Below are 25,477 nucleotides of genomic sequence, written 5' to 3' on the forward strand. Positions count from 1 at the left end.
CTCTGAATTCTAGCCACCATTTTTCCAATTCAAGGTTTAAACTCTACTCATATGAATTGCAATTGTTGTGCCAATGTATTTACATAAGTAAATTCTGAAAATTGTATTTTTTTTTAAAAAAAATTCTCTTCTAAAAAATGTGGACACCCCCCTACCCCCCCGCCTTCTGTCTCCTCCCTTCTACCTCAGCCTTTAGATTTTGTCTACAGAGTTTTGGAAGGCTTCTCCCACTGTCTATACCTTGTCTCCTTGTAGCTGTAATTGAGGATTTATTCTCCAGCTTTAGAGATGAATTGGGGTTTATTTCAAGAAAAGGCATTAAATCCCTGAGGATTTACTTGACATCTAACAATAATAAGAGAAAGAATAACCCAGACAGTCAGCATGAAGCACAGTTAAGTATGAAAAGCAATAAAGATGGGGAAGAGGCATCTGAGAGATGCTAAATTTCAGGTGTAAAGACAAGTCAGAATACTTATAGCAGTCTAAGAATGTGGGGACAAAAAATTCTAACTACAAGGAAACAAAAATAAGTGAAGACTATGCAAGAATCCAAGGCAAATGGAAAGACTTGCAGCTATATTCAGTGCAGTAGCTCATTAAAGGAATTAGTGATGCCTTTTGGAGATCAATGAGATGATTTATTGACAGCAAAGTCTGATGGTATATTTAGTTCTTTGCTACAGTGTTAGCAAGAGAAGTTCAGAGACAGAATCTAAAAGGGCAGGCAGAGAGAAGAGAAAGAATTCAAGATGTTCAACAGAGTTATATTCCTTGACCTCAGAAAGAGGTACTTTATATAGACATTAGGACTTTATCTTTTCACATGGGGCTGCCAACTAATTCAGTTTCTCACTTTCAATTCTCTTCTTTCCTCTATCCATTACTTCTTTTTCTTTTTAAATGCAATTTTATTGAGATATATTCACACACTGTACAATCCATCTGTCCATTACTTTTTAACTTGCTTGGACCCTCAGTTGCTCCTCCCTGACCCAGAACAAGGAGTGATTATCAGTGAGCATATATGAGCAAGTCAAGGGTAGAGGGCATACAAAAGTTCTGTCTGCCAAAGGCTCTCAGTTCCCATGGGTAACCCATCACTTCTTGGTAAGATGCAGCCAGAGGGTTGGAAGCCATTCCATGAAAAGAGGTTCCCCATCCAAGGAAGGGCCAGCTCCCAACAAGCAGACAACTCTCTCTGTTAGGCAGTCTGTTCTTGGGTGAGTTACTCCCAAGGTCCTTATTCTAGGTGGTCTAGGTAAGCCTGAATCTACACTGCCTTATTCCGTGGTCTAATAAGGAACCACTGGGACAGATTTGGGGCACCAAGAAATGCTTTATGTGCCATTCACCTTTTATTTGTTTTTGTTTGTTTGTTTGTTTTTTGTCATGGAGTGCAAATCTTTGTCATGAGCACTCCATGAGCCACAGCACAGTTAGTTCTACTTGGGATGCAATTATAAGCACCCAGACTAGAATCAGATTAACCTGGGTTCAGATTCCAGGTGTGCCATTTCCCGTCTTGAAAACTTGGGCAAGTCACTTTGTTTCTGTAAGCCATGGGGATAATAACAGTCCTCATGTAGTGGTGGTTTGGATATTAAATGAGAGAATGAATATAAAGAACTTAGCTCAGTGCCTGTCACATAGTAAGCATTAAACCATTATAGTTATTATTAGTAGTATTGTTTTCCTTTCTAGTTTCTAATCCACAATTACACTTGTATTAAAAATATTTCCAGCAAGTATACATAGTGTCATTCAGCACATCATAAATGCCACTGCATGCTCTCCTTACAAGCAAAGCCATTTCTGTTTCTCAGATTTGCACATACCTTTCCATTACTTCCCCATTCTCTATTCTTAAGAACTCTCTAATTTTTTTCCTATATTTCTTCTTTCCTTCTGCAACTGGGTTATAGCCTTGAGAGAACATGGGAGTTCTTTTATTCTCATTTTTCACCTGAGACTGCTAGATGATGTTTTCTCAATAATTCTGTGCTGCCCCTTGGTGCTTTTTTTAAAAAAAAGTCCTCTCTGTTTTCAAGTGTCTCTGGAATCTCCACGGCTGACCCCTCTCTTCTCCTTCTAAATAATTTCTTTTATTGCTTGAGGTATCTGAAATAGAAAGAGACACTATCTCCTGGGTGAGGCAAGCTGAGCAGGGAAATCAGACTAGAAGAATGAAACTGAAGCTGCTCTAAGACTGACCTTGGGGAAATTGTACTGTTCTCTTTGTTCTTGTTTCCTGGTGGTGTTTAGTTAGGACAACCCCACAGACAGCAGAGTGGAGGCAGGCCAGGCCTGGACTCCCAGAGTCCCTGCTTGGTAAAGCTGTACCACTTTGGGCAAGTGTCTGTTTCTTCATCTGCAGGATGGGAGTCATGACAAAGGTCAGAGGTTACCGTAAGGATTAAAGGGCACATCATGTACAGTGGTCCCTGGGAGGAGGGCTGTAGTATGATTGCTTCCCCCAGAAAGCCAGCTTAACTCACTCTCTGGATGGGGCTTTTAGCTCATTAACTTAGTCTTTCAGGATAGTCACATTTACATAAAATGAACAATAATGTAATAAATAGTAAATAATGGTCAAATAATGGTAAAAATGAGTCATAGTAGTAATATTAATGAAATTTAAAGCTAGAATGTACTGAGTGCTTACTTTATATGGAGCAGTCAGCTAAGGTCCATGCTGTCATCTCCTTTCACAGCTGAGGAAACTGAAGTTCAGACCTGAGCAAGGTACATGGCTAGTGAGTAGTAGATTTCAGTCTATGTTTAGCTCCAAAGCCTGCACTTTTTTTCCTGCTTTTCCACATACACAGTGTCCATCATTATGCATGTTTCCTGCAGATTCCAAGGATGGTGAAAATTGTTGAGGAAAGTTCACCTTATTTTAAAGTGATCAGCCCCAAAGATGTTGGCCACAAAGTAGCTCCAGGGGTGCCGTCCACATTCCGAATCCTCTTCACTCCAGAGGAGAACAAGGTAAGACCAGCACTGGCAAGAAACTGGTGCAGGTCCACGCTTGTTTGAATACTCATCACCAGCAGTTTGCAGAGCTGAGCATTTGCGGAAATGGTGGTGGTGGTGGGAGGAAGGATAGAGGTGGATGAGAGTTGGGGCTGGTATGCCCCTGGGAGTGAGGAAAGGAATTGCCAGACAGTGTTGAGGGCTTATATAAGAGTTTAAGAAGCCAGGGTGCCAAAGCCCAGAGGCAACGGCCTTTTCAAGAACATCAACTGGATGCAGCCCCCTTCCCCATAATTTCAACACCCCTTTTTAATATGAGCAAGTTAGGGTGGTCAATGTTAGACATCCCTGAAGACTGAGAAAGTGATTAAACAAGAGGAAGGGGTAGCAACAGACAAGATAGGATTTAACAGAGGATTACAAATACTGAATCTTTATATTAATACTTTTTTAAAGATACTAGGGTATTAGAATAGCTAGAAGGAAATAACTGAAATGGTGCAACTGTAACCCATAATATTCTTTGAAATCTGCTCTATAGCTATTCATTAAATTGTTCTTTGAAAGTTATCACCATTCTGTATATATTTATATTTTACAATAAGGAAATAACTGAAACTGTGGAACTGTAACCCATAAAATTTTTTGAAGTTTGTTCTCTAACTGCTCATTAAATCATACTTCAAAAGTTATCACTGTTCCGTATATATGTTATATTTCACAATAAAAAATATAAAAAAAGAGAAGCCAGGATGCAAGGAAAGTTAATTCCTCTGAAGACCCCCTCCCTACCCCACCATATTTATATTTGATTATACAGCTAGAGAGATTCCAAAAAGGAAAAGGTGTAGTCAGCAGTAAGCTGAGACAAAGGATAATTAATATAGCTTCTTGGAAGTTAGGGAATCCTAAGTGGTTATGTCTATTCTTCCCAGATTCTACCTAGTTTGGGAAAGAGATCCAAGACCCAAATATTGATCGTAGTATCAGCCCTATTAATGGCAAGAATGTGGCTGGGCACCAGATGGGGCATCCTCCTGCTCCCCAGTGGCTGGTGGATAATTGGTCCTTGGTGAAGGGCTGACTTAACCTCCAGCTCCACAAGTCACAGGTGGAGAAGCTAGAGCTGGGAGCAGAGACCACTCTGGTCTGCTTACCCCTGTCTGCACACAGGCAGTCCAGAAGGAGTCTCTCCTCTGTCTTAGAAATCCTAGTTCTTCCTCAAGGGAAGGAGCAGGTAAGGAGAACTGAGGGTGAAGGCTTCCTCCCCGGCCCTTCTCCGAGATTGTTGGTAGGATTGTCTTTTCTATGGACCAAAGTAGAGACTTGTGGGTGGGAGAAAATGGATTTACTTGCATACTTGTAGGAGCAGGGGCAGAAAACAAGACTTAAATAGGCCTAACAAAATACTTGGTAGGGCATATATATATATATATATATATAATGTTAATGGTTTGCATGCTCGTCTGTCTGGCACCGTTGTGGCTGGAATCAGCAGAGCACAGTGGGGTCAGAGAGTGTTGGTTTTGATCCCTGCTCTTCCACCACTAATATTTATTAGCTGCTATTATTATCATCACTAGTATTCCTGCTACTATTGCTACTGTTACTACTCTTCCGGAGAGCATGGAGAGAGACTATTATGTGGTCTGCTAAGCATGTGTCACTGTAGTGGGTGGTTAAAAATTCCATTATATTAATACTACTGTGGTTAGTTTGCCACTTTGTAGTACTACTGTTTATTTCTCGATTGTGTTTATGGGGCTGTAACTCTCTTTGGGGTACTATTGAGGCAAATAGCTCCAGAAGTAGGGCTTTGTGCTACAACAGTTCTGTCAGGGCTTTGTGCTACAACAGTTCTGTCAGGGCTTTCTCCCCCTTGAGGCTGTCTCTGAATACTGTCTGTGAAGAGAATGGTACTAGAGTTTAGTTTGGGTGTCAAATTCCTACCCTGTCATTTCTGTAGGAAGCTGATTATAAGGCTTTGGGCAGCTCAAAATAACTAAGTGTGCTAGATTTGAGGAGTTGGCTTTCCTTAATTTTCTTCTGTGCTGCAGAAAATGTCTTCTGTTGATAAGCATCGTTCTACCCTGCAGGGGTATAAATGGTCCACACCGTGAAAGGGGTGTGGGCTCTATGGATGAACTCATTTGCCAAAATTATAATGTAACAGTTGTACACTCCCAAGGTATATACATTTTATTTAAAAAACTGTAAAAAAAAATGTTAACAATAGAGTGGAGAGTAGGTCGAGGTATAGATGAAACCAGAATGACAGAATGTTAATACTTGGTGAATCTGGGTAATGAGACACTGGGATTTGTTATACTATTCTTGTTTCATATGTCTCAAATTTTCTATAATCAAAAGCTAAAAAAATAGTAACTTTTTAAAATTATCTATAGAGCAAATAAAACAGAAGTGTTTTTTAGGAATATTCATATTTACTTTGTAAATATGAAATGCTTGCATTCCCATTGAGGATTACTACTTAGCTATATTTTGTTGCTGCCAATATTACCTCTAGCTTTTTTAAATTCCATTTTACCATTCCATTTATCCAACATTGCATGTCTTTTGGGATACCCCTAATTTTTAAAGAAATTAATGAAGTTAAATGATGATGTGCTATTTCTTCTAAATATTTGAAAGTTATCAAAGGCTACAAGTGTGGAAGAGGAGACACAGAGAATAACAGTTCCCTCTGAGAAATTTAACTATCAAATTTTGGGTATTTTAATATTTTGTGTTAGACGTGGACTCTAAGCTATAATATAATTTATGGAATTCACTTTTCTAAAGATGGAGTTGTTTTCTCCTTTTGCTGACTGTCTGATACTGATGAGTTTCTTGGGGAAGCCTTGCTGCAAGTTTTGGTTACTTTTTTTCTGCAAAGATCCTATCTCACTTACTCCTTCAGCAGGGCCCCACTGTCGCTAGTTTTTCCAGTCCAGGCATCTACATTCCCCCTTAACTGGTAGAAATCCAACAGGCCATGCACAGGATGACAGACCAGAGTTAGGCATGCTGTCTTCAGTGCTGCCGCAGAATGTAGCAGAGGAGTAACTAGAGCCAGATTTATTTTAGGAAAATAGAGGTTGATCATTTCACTAAGTGTCACTTTGTCTTCAGTTGACCAAAATGATAGCCAAAGCACAGAAGTATTTTTCCTCCTTCTCTCCTGCTGAACTGAGCACACTCCATTCTCCTTTACCCTCCTCACATCTGGAGGGTGAGATATGCAAATTGCAGCATGCCACAGCTTAATAAGCCAGTCTCCTTTCAAATGGATTTTCAGCACCCATATATATTAGCTTGTCAAAGATGATAAAGCAATGTACATTTTTTTCTGTCATTTACTAAGTTTCTTGGAGATTTAACTTATTACAAATGCCAACTACCCAGTAACAGGTGCAGCAAATTCACTTTAGCTTTCATTATCTCTTCTTCTCACATAGGCTTATTAATCTAATAAACCTAGTGTACATGCCATGCACTGTAGAAATATAATAATCAATATTATCATAAAATAACACTGTAAAACTCTAGAACATGGCATTTTTCTTGACCACTTAAATTTGTGTCTTTACTATTAAGAGAAATATGAAAAATATTAGACTTGCATGGGAAAACAAAACAGGGTACTTACTTGGACTTAAGAATTAGCATCTGTTTACAATGGTGCTATCCTATGGAAAGGATAGCAATGGCTTGAAGAAAGTAAGCAGTGATGCAATTTTATTGCTCAGAATGTTTTAGGAAAATATCCAATTTGTTGTTAGAATAGTTCTCCTGATTTGTTACTATGAAATTAAAAAAAAATGGCCTGAGAGGAATATAAAAATGTAAACATAGTTTATATTATCTAGATCTTAATAAGTTATGTTGCCAGCATTTTGAATTAAAAAACAGGTATACAAATTTGCAGTCATCCTCTGAATCTCTGTGTTCTAGTTTGCTAATGCTGCCATTATGCAAAATACCAGATATGGATTGGCTTTTATAAAGGGGATTTATTAGGTTACAAATTTATAGTTCTAAGGCCATAAAAGTGTCCAAACTAAGGCACCAACAAGAGGATACCTTCACTGAAAAGCAGCTGATGGCATCTGGAACACCTCTGTCAGCTGAGAAGGCACGTAGCTGGCATCTGCTGGCCCTTTGCTCCCGGATTGTGTTTCAAAATGGTTTTCTCCAAAATGTCTCTGGGCGTCAGTCTTAGCTCCTCCCTCTCAGCTCCTGTGAGTCCTTGCCTCTTTCTCCCAGGAAATTTCTCTCTAAGCATCTGGGGGTCCTCTCTTAGCTTCTCTGGGGCAAACACTGGGCTTCATCTCTTAGCTTAGCATTTCCAAATGTCCTCCTGTCTGCATCTCCAACCATCTCTAAGCTTTAGCCAGTGTCAGGGTTGGCTCTTAGCTTCTCTCCAAAATGTCTCTCTCAGCTTCTCTTGGGGCATTTTGTCCTCTCTGCTGTCTGTATGAGCTCTCTTTAAAGGACTCCAATGATACTAATTAAGACCCACTCTGAATGGGTGGGGTCCACACCTCCATGGAGATATTTCAATCAGAGGTTCCACTCTAATCAAAAGACTACTCCGCCTGCCCCCACAAGATTGCATTAAAGAATATGGCTTTTCTGGGAAACATAATATATACAACTGGCACATTCTGTTGACTCTTAAGCAAAAATAATGTCAGAGCTTCTGTTTTCCTCTTGCCTGGAATTAGCCCTCCCCGGTTCAGACTGGGTCACCCCTGACACTCAAGAGCCCAGCACAGCACCTGCCACATTGTAATTGTGCAATAAAATGTTGAATGAGATAAGTAAGTGAAAGTTAAATTCAAGAAAATGTAAAGAAGGTTCTTCAACTTGAGGATGGGCTGCAGATGATAAAAGCAAAAGCATGCGGAAAAGGCTCAATATCTCTTTGTATCACAGATGTATTAGACATTAACTTTCTTTCTTGTCCTTTCAACCAGGTTGGAAAGATGACTAAGGATTCTTCTCTAAAAGAAGTTTCTCTGTTTCATTTCACTTCTTCAGTGAGTTTATTAGATTTCTGGATTTAATAAATGTCCTTTGTTTATAAGGCTAACCAGGATCTTAATAGTTGTCTTTATGAAGAACTCATGATAGTTTAGTACTCAAATGAAGATATTAAAAATGAATAATATTCTTTCACTCATTCAACAAAAAATTACTGGACACCTACTCTGTGCCAGGCCCAGTTCTATGAGGCAGGATCCAATGGAGAAAAGAGCAAGCTTTGGCTTTCATGGAGCTTACATTCTACAATGAATAAACAGACAAACAAATATATAATTTAATGCCAGGTATTGACATGACAGAGAATAGAGAGTGATGGGGGTCTATTTTCTTTTATTAGGAGGATCAGGAGAGACTTCTCTGAGTAGGTGATAATTTGGGCAGAGAACAAAATTAAGCCATGTGAATATCTGAGGGAAGAGCAGTTTGGGGAGAGGGAACAGAAAGTACAATGGCCCTGAGGCAGAAACATGCTTGGGCACACGCTCAATGAAGTGCAAGAAGGCCAGTGTGACTGGCGCAGAAGGAGCTGTTGAAAAAAATTGTAGAAGATGAGGTTACAGAGGGCAAGATCATGAAGGGTATTGTAAGTCATGCGAAGTGTGGTAGGAAGCCACTGTAAAGTATTTAAAAAAATTTTTTTATTATGGAAGCTTTCTCATATGTAGAGAGAACAGTATAGTGAACTGCCATTACCCAGCTTCAACAATTATCATCATATGGCTAATATTGTTCCATTTGTCTTTTCCCAACCACCCCAGTGGGTTATTTTGAAGCAAATCCTATAAGTCATATTATTTCATCTGTAAATACTTCATGATATGTCTCTAAAAGATAAGGACTTTAAAAAATTAACATAAGGACGATCTTCTTATCACCCCTAAAAATAAGCAATAATTACTTAATATTTTCAATATCAAATCAGTATTCAGATCACCCCAGTGGAGTCATAAATGTTATGTGTGGTTGGTTTGTGCAAATTGGAATCCAAACAAAGTTTGCTGTATGTGTCCCCCTGGGGTTGTTTAGAATAGTCCTCTGTCCCCTCTATTTCCCATAAACTGGTAGCTAGATCTAGGGGCTTAGTTAGATTCATGTTTGATTTTGGGGGGAGAGCAAGAGTCCTTCGTAAGTAGTGAGTATCTTCCTATTGCATTGCCTCAAGGGGCCCAAAATGTCTGTTATGTTTTATTTTGGTTGGTTTTTTTTTTTTTTTTTTTTTGTAATGATTCAATGAGGGTCAGTGCCTGTATCACTGAGGCTTCAGTTTCTAATTATATCATTTATTAGCTGGAATTATTATATAAAACAAGAACCTTCCCTCATCAACTTTTTGGCTACCCTGAGATACAGTTCATGCAGGAAAGATAGGATAAATGCTTGATCTTTTCCCTTTACCTACCTGAAGATTTCTGATTAGGAATGACATGATCTGACATACATTTTAGGATCACTCTTGTTGCTGAGAAGAGAGTAGACCGAAGGGGGTGTGAGACATAACAGCTAGTTGCCTACCCTGACATCCATTTTTAATTTCCTCATTGTAAGAGAACCACAGATTTTAACTGGAATCATTCCTGCCTGAAATAAAAGACTTCCCAGCCTCCTTTGCAGCCGAGTGTGTTAAAGTTTGATCCATGAAATGTAAGCAGAAGGCTTCCAAGGCGTCTACTTTAAGAGAGCTGACATAGCAGGGAAATGCCGTATTTTGCCCTTCTGCCTTTTCTCCTCTCAGCCGTGAGAGATAGCTGGAGTGCCAGGAATCACCCTGTGCCATGAGGTGACATTGAGGATGGGAATCATATGCTAGAATGTTAAAGCAAGATTTAGAAGCTTGGGTTTCGGATGATTCTCTGGAGCCAGCATAACAACCTGGCCTGCCTACCCCTGGACTTCTTCATATGAGAGAAATAAATTTCTATCTAGTTTAAGGTGCTCTTATTTTGTTCTTTTTCCTATTATATGTAGCTGAACTGAACCGTAATTAATAGAGGGGCAAGAGATTATTACCATAATTTAGGCAAAAGATGAGGATGGTTTGGACAGTGAAGATGATGAGAAGTGGATTAAGGATATATCTTTATTGGTAGAGCTGTCAGGGTTTGCTGATGAATTGGATGAAGAGTGTGAGAAACAAAGAAAGTAGTCTAGGTTGACTCAGGATTTTGGCACTAACTTGCCAAATAGTGGCACTATTTACTGAAATAGGGGATAGTGGAAAGGATACAGATTTGTGAATCAGGAGCTCTATTTTATATATATATTTATTTATTTATATTTATATATATTAAGTTTGGACTACCCTTTAGACATTCAAGTGGAAATGTTAAGTAAGCAGTTGGACACTCTATCTGGAATAAAAGGGAGATGTTGGGACAAGAGATAAATATTTGAAAATCAAAGGGTAAAGATACAGTACTTTACACCAAGGGAGGGATGAGGTGACATTGGGAGTGACTGTAGATAAAGAAGAGGTTGGGAAGAGGAGGAGGCTCCAATGAAAGTGCTAACAAAGGAAAACTAAGGGTAGTTATTGAAGTAGATGGAAAAATCAGGAGATTGCAGTATTCTAGAAGCCAAATGAATCAAGTATTGCAAAAAGGAAGGAAAGCTCAACTGTGTCCAAAGCTACAAAAAGGAGAATGGAGGATAGGGAAATAACTATTGGATTTGCCAAAAACAGTTCCTGGGGAATCATGGGCATTCATGGCTGGTTGGGATGGGTTAAAGAGAATGGAAAGTGAGGAGGTGGTGTTGTTGACTATAAAAAACATCTTTAAGGAGTTTTGCTGTAAAGAGTAATTAGAAAGATGGGGCAGTAGCTGGAGGTAGATGTTGAGGTCAAGGATAGGTTTTTTATATATAAAATGGAGGCTATTCATGCATGATTATAAGCTGGTGTGCAAATGTTCAGTAAAGAGGGAAAAATGATGATGCAGGAAAATCCTTGAGTAAGTCAAGATCTAGTGGCCAAGGAGAGAGATTGATCTTAGATAGATAAAGAAGGAAAGGCAGGGGATATGGGCACAGATGCAGGTGGATTGGTAGATTTAAGGGTACCTTAGAAAGAAAAAGGTTAAGGAGAATATTAGTTTACTTAAATGGATGATCTATACATGACTCATGAAGTAACCACATTATCTTTGTATACCAAGCCCAACAATGGCCAAAATAAACTTGAAAGGCCCAGGATTTTTTTCAAGCCAAAAATCAGAGGTCATTCTCATTCTCAAGCTCTCTCCCTGTGTGCGTGTTTGTGTGTGTGTCTCTCTCTGCATGGTAAGGATTTTTTTTTCTTTTTTTTTTTGATTCATTTTTATTGAGATATATTCACATACCATGCAGTCATACAAAGCATACATTCAGTTGTTCACAGCATCATCATACAGTTGTATGTTCATCACCAAAATTAATTTTTGAACATTTTCATTACCACACACACAAAAATAATAAAAATTAAAGTGAAAATGAACAATTAAAGTAAAAAAGAACACTGGGTGCCTTTTTTTGCCCCCATTTTTCTACTTATCCATCCATATACTGGACAAAGGGGAGTGTGGTCCATATGGCTTTCCCAATCACACTGTCACCCCTCATAAGCTACATTGTTATACAATCATCTTCAAGATTCATGGGTTCTGGGTGCATGATAAGGATTTGAAAATTTATTCAAAATATATGATCTGAGGGGTTTGTGGTGGCTGCATCCCCCAATCGGAGGTACATGGTAGAGTGTTCTGGAAGGTTCCAGGGACACAATAGGCAAGGGATCAACTAGGGAAACTACTTCATTAACATTTAAGTTAGAGAGTTTAACTTCTGAATTTATTTAAAGCTGTAGACTCAGTTTAGCTTTTAACCTAGACAGAAAGTGAAAGGCATTTTACAAGTGGAAGAGACAGCAAGAAATAAAGCAACAGATAATATGTCAAAGCTGGAACAAGGGCAAAGGTCAGGACATGTCTGGTTATTAGCTTTGTCCTTAATTGCCAAAAAAGCCAACCTTTTTGTTCCTCTGGATCATCAGTATACCAAGTTCAGAAGTTATGCAAATAGACTTCCAAAAGGATCTCTATACATCAGGAGCTGTGGGTTGAGGAGCCACAGGGGTTTGTGGTGATGAACTGGAAGAACCTTTGGAGAAAGGTTGGTAACTGGCAGGGCACCTCATCTGGGAGCTAGCTTTGGTGGTTCATTGATCTTGCTCAACAGTTGATTAGCATCAGAGTCATCATGGTCTGCGTTGTCTTGAGGAATGCCAATTTTCTGTGAAAATAACTGGAGAAGGTACTGAAAGCCCCAGAGGAAGTCTGCTCTCCCTTTTTTGCAAGTACAACAGGTAGCTGCCACAGTTGTAAATCCTTAAACATTTCTTTCACTTCCTTAACTTCTTTATTCCCCAGTGAGTCTAATGCAGTGAAGCCATCATAGGAGATGTCCTGTGCAGCAGCAGTTCTGGGAGGTGGCTGAGGAGAAGTGACCAGAAGAGAGTAGGGCATAGAAGGAGACTGGGCTAACAAAGCAGGAGCTGGAAAAATATTGTTCTGAAAAGGATTCCCCAAGGAGGTTGTTGATGGCCAACCATTAGCTGCCATGGATGCTAAAGGGCTCCAACCAGTAGGGTCTGGAGGGGAAGCTGAGGCTGCAAAGGATGAAGGCTGGCTCCAATCTGGAACAGCTGGATTTGTGCCAGAAATGAGTGGTTGACCAAATCTTGAAGGTTGACCACCCATAATAGCTCCTGGGACCATTGAAGGAGACTGATTGGAGACTAAAGATGGTGGGGGGGTTCCATGGTCCTGCCTGAGGGGCTGTAACCTGTACACCACCTAGACCCATAAGGGACTCCACTGGGACAGAAACACTTTAAGAGTGTTGAACTTTGAAGAGATCCAGAGAATTGATCTGTTGGGTTGTAGATTGTCCTGTAGGTGATGTCTGACCTGGAGATTCTGAGATGAGAGGAGCAAAAAGGTCTGATGGAAGCAAGTCACTGGCTGAAGACTTGGCAGTCCTTCTGCCTCTTCCTGGTTTGGTATTTTGTGGAGGTGGGATATTGGCTATGGAGTCATATGATGAAGACTGGACGGAGCTTTCCAAGTCCTGTTGTATGCCATTCAGTACTGACAGTCCTTTGGAGGACTTTCCACAAAAGAGTTCGGGGAGGATTTGATATGGAAGCCATTCTGTTCTCTTTCAGATACCCCATTCTGAGTTCTCACTACTGGCTATGTTTGTGTACTCAAAAAGGGCCACGAGCCTACCTGAGCCTCCTATTTGCCTTTCCTGTTAGAGATTTGTTCAAATTGTCAACCAAAGTAATCAACCGCTATTCAGGGGTCCATTACTCAGTGGAGTAGACAAGCTACTGAAAATCTCTTCTGAACTGGAGATTTGAGGAAATCAACCAAAGAGGGTGTCAACTGGTCTGGATGTGTGAAAGGATAGTCTCAGAAAGGATAGGGATTAGGGTGGGAAAGAAGTTGAGTTTGGCAGAAAAAGCATTTTCAGGCAAGAAGGATACCTGAGGCTTGGTCCAGGAAGGCAGCAGGAGGTGGTGCCATTTGTTAAGAAGATTTTCTCTTAAAGAATTCTGATTGGTGTCGATTTCAGAGTTTAGATCCACCAACAAGATATCTTTGCCTTCTGTTGGACTACTTAGGTCAGGAGGTTTTGACATGTCCCCAAACAAATCTGTCTGGTCAATACTCAATTTCAATTTGGTATTGAGCTGCCTTACCAAGAGGCAGGAGGCTCTCACTCCCATTCTCTACTGCTTTGTTGGCTTCAGTCTTTTTCTTTTCTTCTTCTCTTTTCTTTACATTGTAGATAACTTAAAAAAGATCTTTAAGATCAATGACTAATGGCTTGGCCTGTTGCTTTATTTTTATGGCAAAAATAAACTGGTACTGACCTTTTCCTCCCCGTATGTAACCAAATGCCTGGTTGTCGTATCACAGACAATGAAAGAAATTTTATTCACTGGATGTTCATGTGCTATTACACCAGTTTTCTCATCAATTAACTTTATCCCAGAAAGCAAATGTTGACCCAGAGCTTTTGTTTGTGTTGTCCTTGAGACCGAGCAGCTGCTGCTATTCTCTTTCATTTCATATAGAATCTTGGCTCATTTTTCCCCTCTTGCATCTGGCACATCATCAACGCAAATTATCTTGACCTTGTATTTCACACCATCACCTTTAAGCCTGGCCAGGAGATACTCATCTGTCTTTTCAGAGCCTTTCATCTTTTCCTTCTTCGATGGTGCTTTTGGTGCGGCTTGTTGGTCAGGCTGACCATTGATTGTACGTGCCTCTGCTTCGTTCAACTTGGCAAGAAGTCAGGCAGCAAACCCTGGCTCTAGTGGACACTTAGTAAAACCAGGCGATTTCTGGTGGAGAAGTCTCAAATGAATATAACTTACAGACACATGCTAGCTTGCGCCTCTGTGATACAAGTATGACTTCCCCGTCCCCAGAGCCTCCAGGCTGCAGCCCACTGTCTTTTCATAGATGGAGAAATTTAGATGCTGCTGGGAAGCTGAGAACTTAGCAAAATCATTAGAAGAGTCATAGTGGTAGAGGATAAGGCCCAGGATATCTGATCAATCTTGTTTTTAAATTGATTGGGATTTCAGACCTAATTCTTGCCTTTTGGGGGATGAATTTCAGACTGAGATGATACTATAGAATAAATACCTTTAACTGGCTAAGAATTTAGGACATTTTTTAGGGACACTGAGTATTAAATTCACTGGGTTCTAATCTTAATCTGTTAAGTCATTCCATCCTCAAGTTTATGAGTAGGAGGAGAGCCACAAAGAGGGTATGAGGGCTTAACCACGCTGGCCCTGCCCTTGCTGCAGTAGAAACATCATTTTCCTTTGCTGAGTCTTTAAAGGACACAATTATTAACATGTTTGCTTTCCGTTATTTTCTCATGTAAAATCAAGATTCTTCTCATTTCTGAGAAAGTCAAATCTGCCATTTCACCTTTTACTGCTTTTTTTTTTTTTTTTTTTTTTTTAAGTTTGGAGGGTGGGCATTTTGGAAGGAAAGCTACCAGACCAAAAATGGGTTGGAAATTTCAATCTGGAGGGCCTTTTTATATAGGTAACATTTTAGAATGTAAAGTAATTCGTGGCTAAGTCTCTTACAGTAGAGGGGGAGAAGCTTGGACTGTTGGGGCTTTGAATGGTGACCTGATTGCCTCTGGATCTAAGTGGAGTGAAAGGGTCCATCAGCTGGAGTGATTGCTTAGCTTGCAGACTGACAGGGCCTCCCAGGGCATACCATCTGAATTAATTTTAAGCCAGTAGAGCAACATATAATGATATGTTACATAATCTAATATAGTCACATAAAGTGCATAACCTCAGAGACTGGAATATATTTTTAAGGAATTGTTTAAAATACTTTCTTCATATTCTTTTATGGATATGTGAATTGGTTATGAAAAATATATATAATTCTGATCAAACTTCAAAACTTCCTCATTCAGAAACTTGAAAATGTTTGAAAACATCCCTGTGAATATTTCAATTAGTCTCATATACTATTTTCAGCTGTCTTAAATTCCTTAGAGAACAAGGCAGAGGATATGTAAATAGAGAATAAAACACAACAGGTTCTCCTCTCATACTGGATTCAGCAGCATCTTTTGTTCTTTCTCTCGAAGCCTCAGTTGGTGGTAAGTTTCCACATGTGCCAGGTGCTTTCCAGATTATAATTCCCCCCCAAAATTTTTGCTTGCTGGGTTTGATCTAAGAAAAAATGAAAACAGTACTATCTCTTTAGGATTCTATGTAAGGAGACTAGACTGCTTTGTTGTTGAGTTCTGTGGGGTTTTCTAGGATCAAGTATGCTTAATGCAATTTGTCGTTTTTTATGTCTGCATAGCATAATTTTTGAGCCTGGCATTACCATCTAGAAACCAGAATCAATTGCAGAGTAGAGTCCAACATCTCAGTTTTGATAAGTTTCACAAATACTGTCCATTTATTTTTATTACTTATTCCCTTTGCCAGGAAAACACTGTTCCTAGAGTTCACCTGGCTGGCTCCTTTCGTTGTTTAGGTCTCCATCTGAGGTCGCCTGCTCAGGGAGGCCTCCTTGGTCACTCTAACCTACAGTAACCCTCTCCCACATTATCACTTTTCCATGCTTTATTTTCTTGAGCACCCTTGTAGTTTTCTGAAATTATATTACTCTATTATCATTGTCATTATCATCATTATCATTATTATTATCCTAACAAGAGTAAACACATGTTGACTTTTTCCTATGTGCCTGACACAAATAATTCTATTTAATACAAAGTTTTAATAATGATAGCTAACATTTATTACTTACTACTAGCTAGATACTATGCTACGCACTTTACCACACTAGTCCAGGCTAATGTCTTCTCTTGCCTGGATTACAACACTGGCTTCCTATCTGGCCTCTCTCTTCTCATTTTACCCTTCTAACTTTCTGTTGGCCACATAACAGCAGGTGATTTTTCTGAACCAAGTTGTGTCATCGTTGGCTTTCAGTCGTTCTCTGGTCTTAACAATGGCTTATAAAGCCTGTGGGATCTGGCCTCACCCCCTGCCTGCTGTGTCTCTAACCACTCCCCTTCCCTCTGGCCACAGGGTCCAAAACATGGTTCCCTCAGATAGCCATCAGCATGGCTTCATTTCTCACTTCATTCAGGCCCTGCTGCAATATCCCCTCCGCATAGATGCCTTTTCTGACCACCCCATATGAAAGAGCACTCCAATCACTCTATTCTCTTATCACACTTTATTTCTCTTCGCTCAGCACTACCCAACATTATGCTACTCATTTCCTTTCATTCAGCAAATATTTGTTGAAGATCTCCTAATACTGGGCCCTGTTCTAGGTGTTGGGTATAAAGCAGTCAAGTAAATGGGCAAATATCGCTGTTGACATGGAGTTATTGGGGAGAGATACAATACACTCAATAAACAAGTAAAATATATATGTTAGATGGCGATGGAGAAAACTAAAGCAGGACAAAGGCTAGGGAGTGATGGGGCAGGAGAGGGAGAGTTCAACTGAGATAGACAGTCAGGGAAGGCTCTAATTAGAGAAGGCCGCGGTGAGAAAGTAGACAACTGTACAAAGCCCTGGACGGAGGCGAGGCAGGAGCGAGCTGTGTGGATAACTAGAGGGGAGAGTGTTCTGGGCAGAGAACATCACATACAAGTGCTCTGAAGGGGCAGCATTTCTGGTATTTTCAAGGAGCAGCAAGTAAACCAGTAGCTGGAGCAGAATGGTGGTGGGGGTCAGGGAGTCTCAGGAGGGCATGTGGTCGGAGAGGGCATGAGGTGCGGTCATTGGCCTCTCAGTGTGGGTGACCAGCAGAGGAACAAACTGGCTTGGCTTACATTTTAACAAGATCCCTCTGGCCCTTGTGTAGGAAACAGACTTTAGAAGAGCAAGGATTGAATTAGGGTGGTCAGTTAGCCAAGGAAAGATTGGAATGACTAGCTAGAGCTGGTGTGACAGGGGAAGGTGGTGAGAGGTGATCACAGTCTGCATGGAATTTGCAGGTAGGTCCTACAGAGCGATCAAGGGTGCCTCATTCCAGGGTTTTAAATCTGAGCCACTGGAAGGACAGAGATGCCGGTACTTAGAAGGGGAGGTTGTGAGGGAGTAGCATGGGGTAGAGGGAAGGTCGGGACAGGGCCTCTGCTGGCACTGTGGAGCCTTTGTGGGTATTAGTAAAAGGCTCCCCTGCCATGGGTTGGTGCAGTTGGAGGCTGAAATGGTGGCTTGCCAGCAGATTGGGTGGGACTTCAGCCCCCACTTATGCCCCCTGTGTGGGGTATCTTTATACACAGTTGCAGGCAGTGATGCAAAATAGGGGGTTCATTTGGGACATGATAAGGCTGTATCCAACTACATATGCTGACTGGTCAGATGTACGTGAGTTGGAGCTCAGGTAGGCAGAGGGAACAGTAGGTTTTAAGGGTCTGTCATGGGAGAATTGCTGGCTTTTTTTTTTATAAATTCATGTGTATATATATTACTTTTACTCCTCCATCGCAAAGTAAGATCTAAGCGGGCCGTGACCATGTCTGTTTCCCAGCCAGTTGTATCCCTAAGGCAGAGTGCCTGGCACTGGAGCACCTAATAAACATGGATGAATGAATGAATGAACTGGGGATACCACTGCTTCATACTTGTCCTGTGTCTCAGGAAATTGAGTGCATGGCTAGATAAAAGTTTATACACCAGATATTCCCCTTTCTACTCTATGCCCAAATCCCAAAGAGGTTTTTTTAAACCTCCAGCATTTAATACCATTTACTACATGGTCACTGTTCCAGTTTGCTAGAGCTGCCGTTATGGACTGGCTTTTTTTTTTTTAATTCAATTTTACTGAGATATATTCACATACCATGCAGTCATACAAAGTGTACAATCAGTTGTTCACAGTACCATTATATAGTTGTGCGTTCATCACCAAAGTTAATTTTTGAACATTTTCATTACCACACACACAAAAGTAATAAGAATAAAAATTAAAGTGAAAAAGAACAATTAAAGTAAAAAAGAACACTGGGTGCCCCCCCTTTTTTTTGCCCCCATTTTTCTACTCATCCATCCATACACTGGACAAAGGGGAGTGTGGTCCATGTGGCTTTCCCAATCACATTGTCACCCCTCATAAGCTACATTGTTATACAATTGTCTTCAAGATTCATGGGTTCTGGGTTGTAGTTTGATAGTTTCAGGTATGGATTGGCTTTTATAAAGGGGATTTATTAGGTTATAAAGTCACAGTTCTAAGGCCGTAGAAGAGTCCAGACTAAGGCTTCAACAACAAGATGATTCCTTCACAGAAGAATGGCTGATGGTGTCTAGAACACTTCTGTCAATTGGGAAGGCATGTGGCTGGCGTCAACTGGTCCTTTGCTCCCGGGTTGTATCTCAAAATGGCTTTCTCCAAAATGTCTCTGGGCATCTGCCTTAGCTCCTCTCTCTCAACGCCTCTGTACCCTTGCTTGTTTCTCCCAGACCATTTCTCTCTAAGCATCTGGGGGTCCTCTCTTCTCCTAGGCAAACTCTGGGCTTCATCTCTTAGCATCTCCAAACATCCTTCTGTCTGCATCTCCAAGCATCTCCAAGCATCAGCAAGCATCTGGGTCTGTATTGACTCTTAGCTCCTTCTTAAATGCTCCAGTGAACTAATCAAGACCCCTCTGAATGGGTGGGGTCCACAGCAACATGGAAATAAGTCAGAGTTCTCACCCACAGTTGAGTGGGTCACATTTCCATGGAAACAATCAAAAGGTTCCACCCAACAAGTTTGAATTAAAATATCGTGGCTCTTCTGGGGTCCATAACAGTTTCAAGCCAGCATAATCACTGAACAGAAATCTAAGTTTGAAGTGACTTTTTTCATTTACCAAGATTAACTTACAGGTCAAACACACACCAGAATGATGGGAAAACCTAAATCAAACAACGACCACCACAACAACCAAAACAACAACTGATTTAGATAGATGACTTCTAAGCTTCTGGCTTATCCTCCAGGGGACTGTAAACACTTCTCTCTAGCCATTGTTTTTGCTTGTTGATGAGGGTCGACTTTTAACTTTTTCTTAGCTACTTTGAGGATAAAAGTTCTTTTTATTTGTATATCTTCTGAGGTGACAAAGGGTGATTTTATTCAACATTTCTGAGGCATTTAGACTCAAGATCCGGGAAGATACGTGTCTAGAAGGCCTCAGCATTTGTATTTAGAATAGTCAGTAACAGCTTTGCATAAAAGGTATATCATTTAACCTGGACTGTATCAGCTAATGATTACTCCAAAATTCAGTGACTTAAAATAATGAACATTTATTATTGCTCATGAGAGTATGGTTCATCTGGGTGGTTCTTCTGGCCTTGACTGGGCCCCCTCGTGTGTCAGTTAGGCAGCTCTGCTCATCTCTGCTGGGCTCTCACACCTATCTGGGCATCGGCTGGCTATAGGCTGTTCTGTTTCATAGGTTTTGGCACCTGAACTTGCTTTTCTCTCTCTTTCAGAAAAGGGAATCTCAGTGAAAGTGCTTCTATAATTATTTTTAGAATTTTTCATAGAATATGCTGTTGTTTTGCAGAATGCCTTGGCATGAGGCTATATTTCTTGCAGTTATCTTGATCATGTTTGGTTTTCCACAAATAATGATTGTATCTTTGCCTTGTAGGATTATGCCCATGTGTTGACCTGTGTTACTGAAAGAGAAAAGTTTATTGTGCCAATTAAAGCTAGAGGTGCACGAGCCATCCTTGATTTTCCCGACAAGCTGAATTTTTCCACTTGCCCTGTGAAATACAGCACTCAGAAGATTCTGCTGGTACGAAACATTGGCAAAAAAGATGCTGTGTTTCACCTCAAAACTTGTAGGTATGCATTCCTTTGGCTCTTGTGTTTGATTGATTATAGCTAAATCCAGTCAGCATAAATAATTTGCTAGAGTTTGTAGTGGGGGTGGAACTGCTTGCATATACTTCAGTTGCAAGGCTGGGACACCTCACTGGTAGCGCAGTTTGAGTATCCTCTTCATCCTAAGAGGAAACCAAGATCAAAGCTTAATATCTTGTATCCATTTTTTACTAAATCATTTTATATTGTTGGGTATAGACAGTTTTTTGAAATGCTGCATGAAAGTCCTTCTCTTTAGCACAGAGAATAGCCCATGGGAATCTATTAACAAGCACATTTGTTTTGACTGCGAATTTTATAACTGGCTGTGAATAGTCTCCCCGTTTTAAGGCCAGCTGATTAGGAACTTTAATTCTGTTTGCAACCTTAATTCTCCTCTGCCATGTAACTTAACACATTCACAGGTTCTGGGAATTAAGAGTGGACATATTTGGGGGACCGTTGTCCTGTCTATCACACTGGCATTTGAAGAAATCACATTAGCTCATTTGAAGAAAAAAAGTAACAGCAAACACTTATTATGTAATGCCTGCTATGTGCCAAAGCTTATTAATTCGTTATTCTTCACAACAATCCTATGAAGTTGCTGCTATAATTTTTCCCATTTTACAGATGAGAAAACTGAGAGACAGAGAGGTTGTATAACTTACCCAAGGGCACACAGCTGTAAGTAAGGGAGTTAGATTTTTATCTGAATAAGTATGAAGTAGCTACAGAGTAGTAGACACTGTGGGACAATATAAAGAATGATGAGAAAATCTCAAGTAACTCTCTTATAATGTGGGAAAAAGCAGTTTGTTGTGGGACATGAGACTGGTGGCTGATCAGTGGGACCATAAGAAGAATGACCAGGTTGGGAAGACAAGTTCTTTTCTATGAGTTTTTTTTTTTAAGTGTGTATATTGATCTAATGAAGAACATTTTAGATTCAAATCCAGCATACATTTATTGATTACCCTGTGCTGTTATGTATGAGGTGCACTCATATGTATTATCTCATTTATCTTTATATCCCAAACAAATCTCTTAACATTTATTAAGGTTATAGGGTTTAATTTTAAAACATAGTAATCTAAGCCTGCAGGCAAGCAGAAACAGTATACATTTTTTACCTATGTCTCTTCAACCACTAGGAATTTGATCACTATTATAAGAGCAGAATGAGTTACTCCATGCAAATCCAATTTTCCTCTATTTAGAGTACTAGGGAGATTAATTTACTTCTTTGGCTTCAGACACTTGAACAATGCATTACTTATATGAGATGACAGCTGTCTGTAATAATTTTCCTTTCTTAGATTTTCATATTTCTTTGCCTTTACTTCTCTTTAGGATTTATATGTAGATCCTATTTGTTTGAGTCACAGGAAGTATCTTAATCTGTCTTTAGTGCTTCTCATACATTATCACAACTCTTTGAAGTCTGTACTATTACATGAGAGGAAACGAAGGCCACCAAGGTTAGGTAACGTCCTAGAGCCTTTATTTGATAAATAGGAGATTGAAGTAGATTTATGTACCCTTGCCTTTAACCACTAAGCTAAAGGACCTCTGTATTGTTTTGTTGTTTTTTTAATCCTTTTATTTTATTTTATTCTATTTTATTTTTTTTATCAGATTGTGGGCCATTATATGGCATGAATTGTAGCTCCCATACTCTTTACCTGCCATGTTCAATGCCTTGTTGATAAATTGCCAGCAAATAGTTGGTTAAATGTATGATAGGATAACAGGATACACTCTGGGTTTGGAAGAATAGATATTCCAAGTTTTTCTTTTAATTGAAATTGATGGAGATGACAAAATCATCTTTATAAACATACAGTAAACAAAAGTAAGCTGATAAAAAGTTTAAAAAGCTAAAATTCAATGATTTCATTAGTGACTAATTATGAATAAAGTACTCCATGTTATTGTATTTTATAAATAGAAGAATATTCATTTCTAAAAGTTTTATAGGATTATCAAGTTTTAGAATATAAAGGAGGAGAATTTAAAGCAAAAGAAAAAACAGCAGAAGCAGTACATTTATTGAATGCTTACTATTAACAAGCATGGTACAGATTGTCACATGCAATTTATACTCAGAGCAACTCAATGCAATAAGCATCCTTTTTATTACTGTATTACAGATTAGGAAATTGAGCTGCAGAGAGGAATTTGCCCAAGATTATACAGCCAATGAACATTGGAGGTAGAATCAGAACACAGGCAGTCTCAATTCCAGAACCTCTTGTTTCATAACCACACTATGCTCCCAACAAATACTACTCTGTCTAGGGGTAGAGAGCCATGGAGGGATGTGCTGTGAATATTCATCATCACCGTATCCATGAGCACGCATACTGTGAGGGCTGTGGGCCACTTACTACCTTTCCTTCCTTCCAGACTCATCTATTAGCTCTTTTTGACTCTTCCCTCTAGGCTGGCCTGATGGGTCTTCTCTATTGTAGACCCAATGTACTTTTAGGAAATTCCTCACTGAAAATCTAGGCATTTTAGTACATTTTCTTTTCAGAGAAGAAGTTCTTTTAAGTTTCTTTTTGTAATTGTGGCAAGTAACCTTTGTGTTATAATGAATATAAAAAAATGGAATCTAGCATCTTCTCCTTTTACCCTCCTATTTCTTGAAATGATATTAGTTATTGCAGATCATACTGCTTAAGAAAGGAATAAAAAGAGAGAGAAAATTATCTTTTGGGATTCTTCTTGATGAATACTTGAAATGGCATCCAGTACAAATGATAATCTCTAGAATGAAGAAATTCCGTTTAAGTCTTTGCATGGAAGCATGAACTTTTTTGTTCATTGAAAGCAGTGACAAGTTAGTAAACATCCATTGGAAGGCTGGTCAGCATTGTATGGATTGAGACAGGATGGCCTTGGGGAAGCAGGAGAGTGTGGTGTGAACGCAGCCCCAGGTGATCATCAAACCATTCTAAGTACTCTCTTGTATGGGGGAAAGGAGGGAAGGATGAGAAAAAGACAGGAGAAAAGATATAGGGAAAGATGATGATACTTCATCAAGTTTGGGAAAACCTGTACATGTTGGGAAAAATATATGTATAAGAATAACCATTGCTGCGTCACCTGTGTAACAAGACAAGGACACTTCTGCTGCTCTGGAATTGGTGCTAGAATTCATGGTCAAAACTACGATATCAAGTACCTCATGCTCTCAAGTCTCCCAAAATGGTGCCAAACATCCTCTCTCTAACTCAGGACTTACTAGGAATCCTATGACCTGGTGCTCCTCCTATCCCGTCTTTATATGCAGAAAACAAGTGGAGGGGAGGGCACGGAGAGCATCAAGGGAGTACCTAGGAGAACACTGAGAGAGAGGGGAGGGAGTTGTTCCCCCAAACCAACTGAGAGGATGTTCTCCAAGAGAGTGGCTGAGAGATTTGGGGTCTGCAGGAAGGGGAGACCAATGTCTCAATTCCAGTTGTACGCTTGCTGATCTGGGTTTTTAATCTTGAGGCAGCTATTAGAGCAGAGTGGATCAAGCTGAGGGAGTTTTCAGGGAGGACCTGCTATGTGTTACCTGGAGGCTGAGGGCATTCTGTATAGCGTTTGTACCTGCTGCTTGTTTACAGACTTCTAAAGTCGAGAGGAAAGCTGGGACCATGGTGTAGTGTGCCTGGGAAGGATAGTGGGGTACTACCAACCCCAGTTATTCATGGTCCTTGGAAGTCATGAAGAGACTGCAGGGGTTCCCATGGCTCCATGTGAAAGAGCTTGGTGCTTTCCAGAAGGTTGCCAAGATATGTCCCATTTGGAGAAGTTATTGGACAATAACTGGCAGTGACCAAAGGGAGACATGGCTGTACTTGTCTGAGAGGATCTTCAGTGGTAGAGGGAGGGGAGACAAGGGAAAACTAAGAACACCATGCATGCCAAACTGTCTAACATACTGTTAGACTGAGCCAGAGCAAGAATATAGACACCTTCTTGCCGCCTACAGGTGACCAGATATGTAAGATCTCTGCCTCCCCTTTCCTCCTGTCCAGCCCTCAGCCAGAAGTACAGGACCTTGGAAAGAGATGCCCCAAGTCCTTCCAGTAAATCCTTTTTCTGTTTAAGTTAACCAGAGTTGGTTTCTATTAAGTAAGAACAGTAACTAGTAGGTACAATGAGAAAAGGATGTGATTGAATCTGTGGCCACATTATATTGAAATCAGAATATCTGGGGAGGTTCCCTGGCAAATATTCATTCTAAAAAGTGCAGTTGATTCTATCATGCATAAAGGATTGAGGACCATTATTTCTGATAATATGACTGTTAATAGGCATTGTGGAGAAGTGGATATAGTTTGAGAATTTGGAGTCAAAGGCCTGTATTCTAACTCTTCGTTCAAATGTTTAGTGTAAATGTTCATGTAGAAATAATATCTCAATATTTTAAAAAACAATCATATTTTTCTTATTGAAATAATGATTTAAGTAATGGTTAAGTTTATAAAATGGTTAAGTTCATATAAATTATAAAAAATAGAACTTTTTTCCATGTCTGTTGTCCCCATTAGACTATGAGATTCTTAAATGCAAGGGTTGTATCTAAATCTTTTAATTGGTATATCCCCATCATCTAGCAAAGTGTCTAGAATAAATAAGTGCTGAATAAATGTTTATAGGATGCCTAACCAACAGTATATCACAAAGGCAAAGCAACAACTATAAACATCTACAATAATTTAAAATAGTAAAAACATCCTCTGAGTACTATAAAATAGGCATGATGTTTTTACACTAATAAAAGGAGCTGCAATGCACTATAAAATATACAGAGAACATAAACAATTGCTGTTCAATTTTATTGCAAATTTGACCTAAAACCCTGGTAGGTATCAGAATAACTTTGCCTATTAAAGTAAGATTAATTTTGGAGGATGAAATAGGATTGAGAAGCAATTTCAAACTAAAAAACCTCAGGTTAGGAATTAGTTAATACATAAGAGGTTATTTGAAGAAAAGATATGCTAATATTATATTCAATATTTAATTT

The 25,477-nt window shown here is 39.6% G+C and overlaps 1 protein-coding gene and 1 pseudogene across 10 annotated transcripts in view; one reads left to right on the top strand and one right to left on the bottom strand.

Moving 5' to 3' along the window:
• The window catches only part of HYDIN (HYDIN axonemal central pair apparatus protein), a 534,664-nt gene that overhangs the window by 110,042 nt on the left and 399,145 nt on the right, over positions 1 to 25,477 (top strand). For all 10 annotated transcript variants that reach the window (XM_037815908.1, XM_037815907.1, XM_037815906.1 and 7 more), the window contains exons 5-6: positions 2,857 to 2,991; positions 20,234 to 20,433. In XM_037815908.1, coding sequence (XP_037671836.1) covers positions 2,857 to 2,991; positions 20,234 to 20,433 — 335 coding nt within the window. The remainder of the gene's footprint in view (positions 1 to 2,856; positions 2,992 to 20,233; positions 20,434 to 25,477) is intronic.
• On the bottom strand, positions 12,067 to 16,169 carry LOC119519037 (annotated as a pseudogene).

This window comes from Choloepus didactylus, chromosome 22 (genome assembly GCF_015220235.1).
Source record: "Choloepus didactylus isolate mChoDid1 chromosome 22, mChoDid1.pri, whole genome shotgun sequence".
NCBI classification, from domain to species: Eukaryota; Metazoa; Chordata; class Mammalia; order Pilosa; family Megalonychidae; genus Choloepus; species Choloepus didactylus.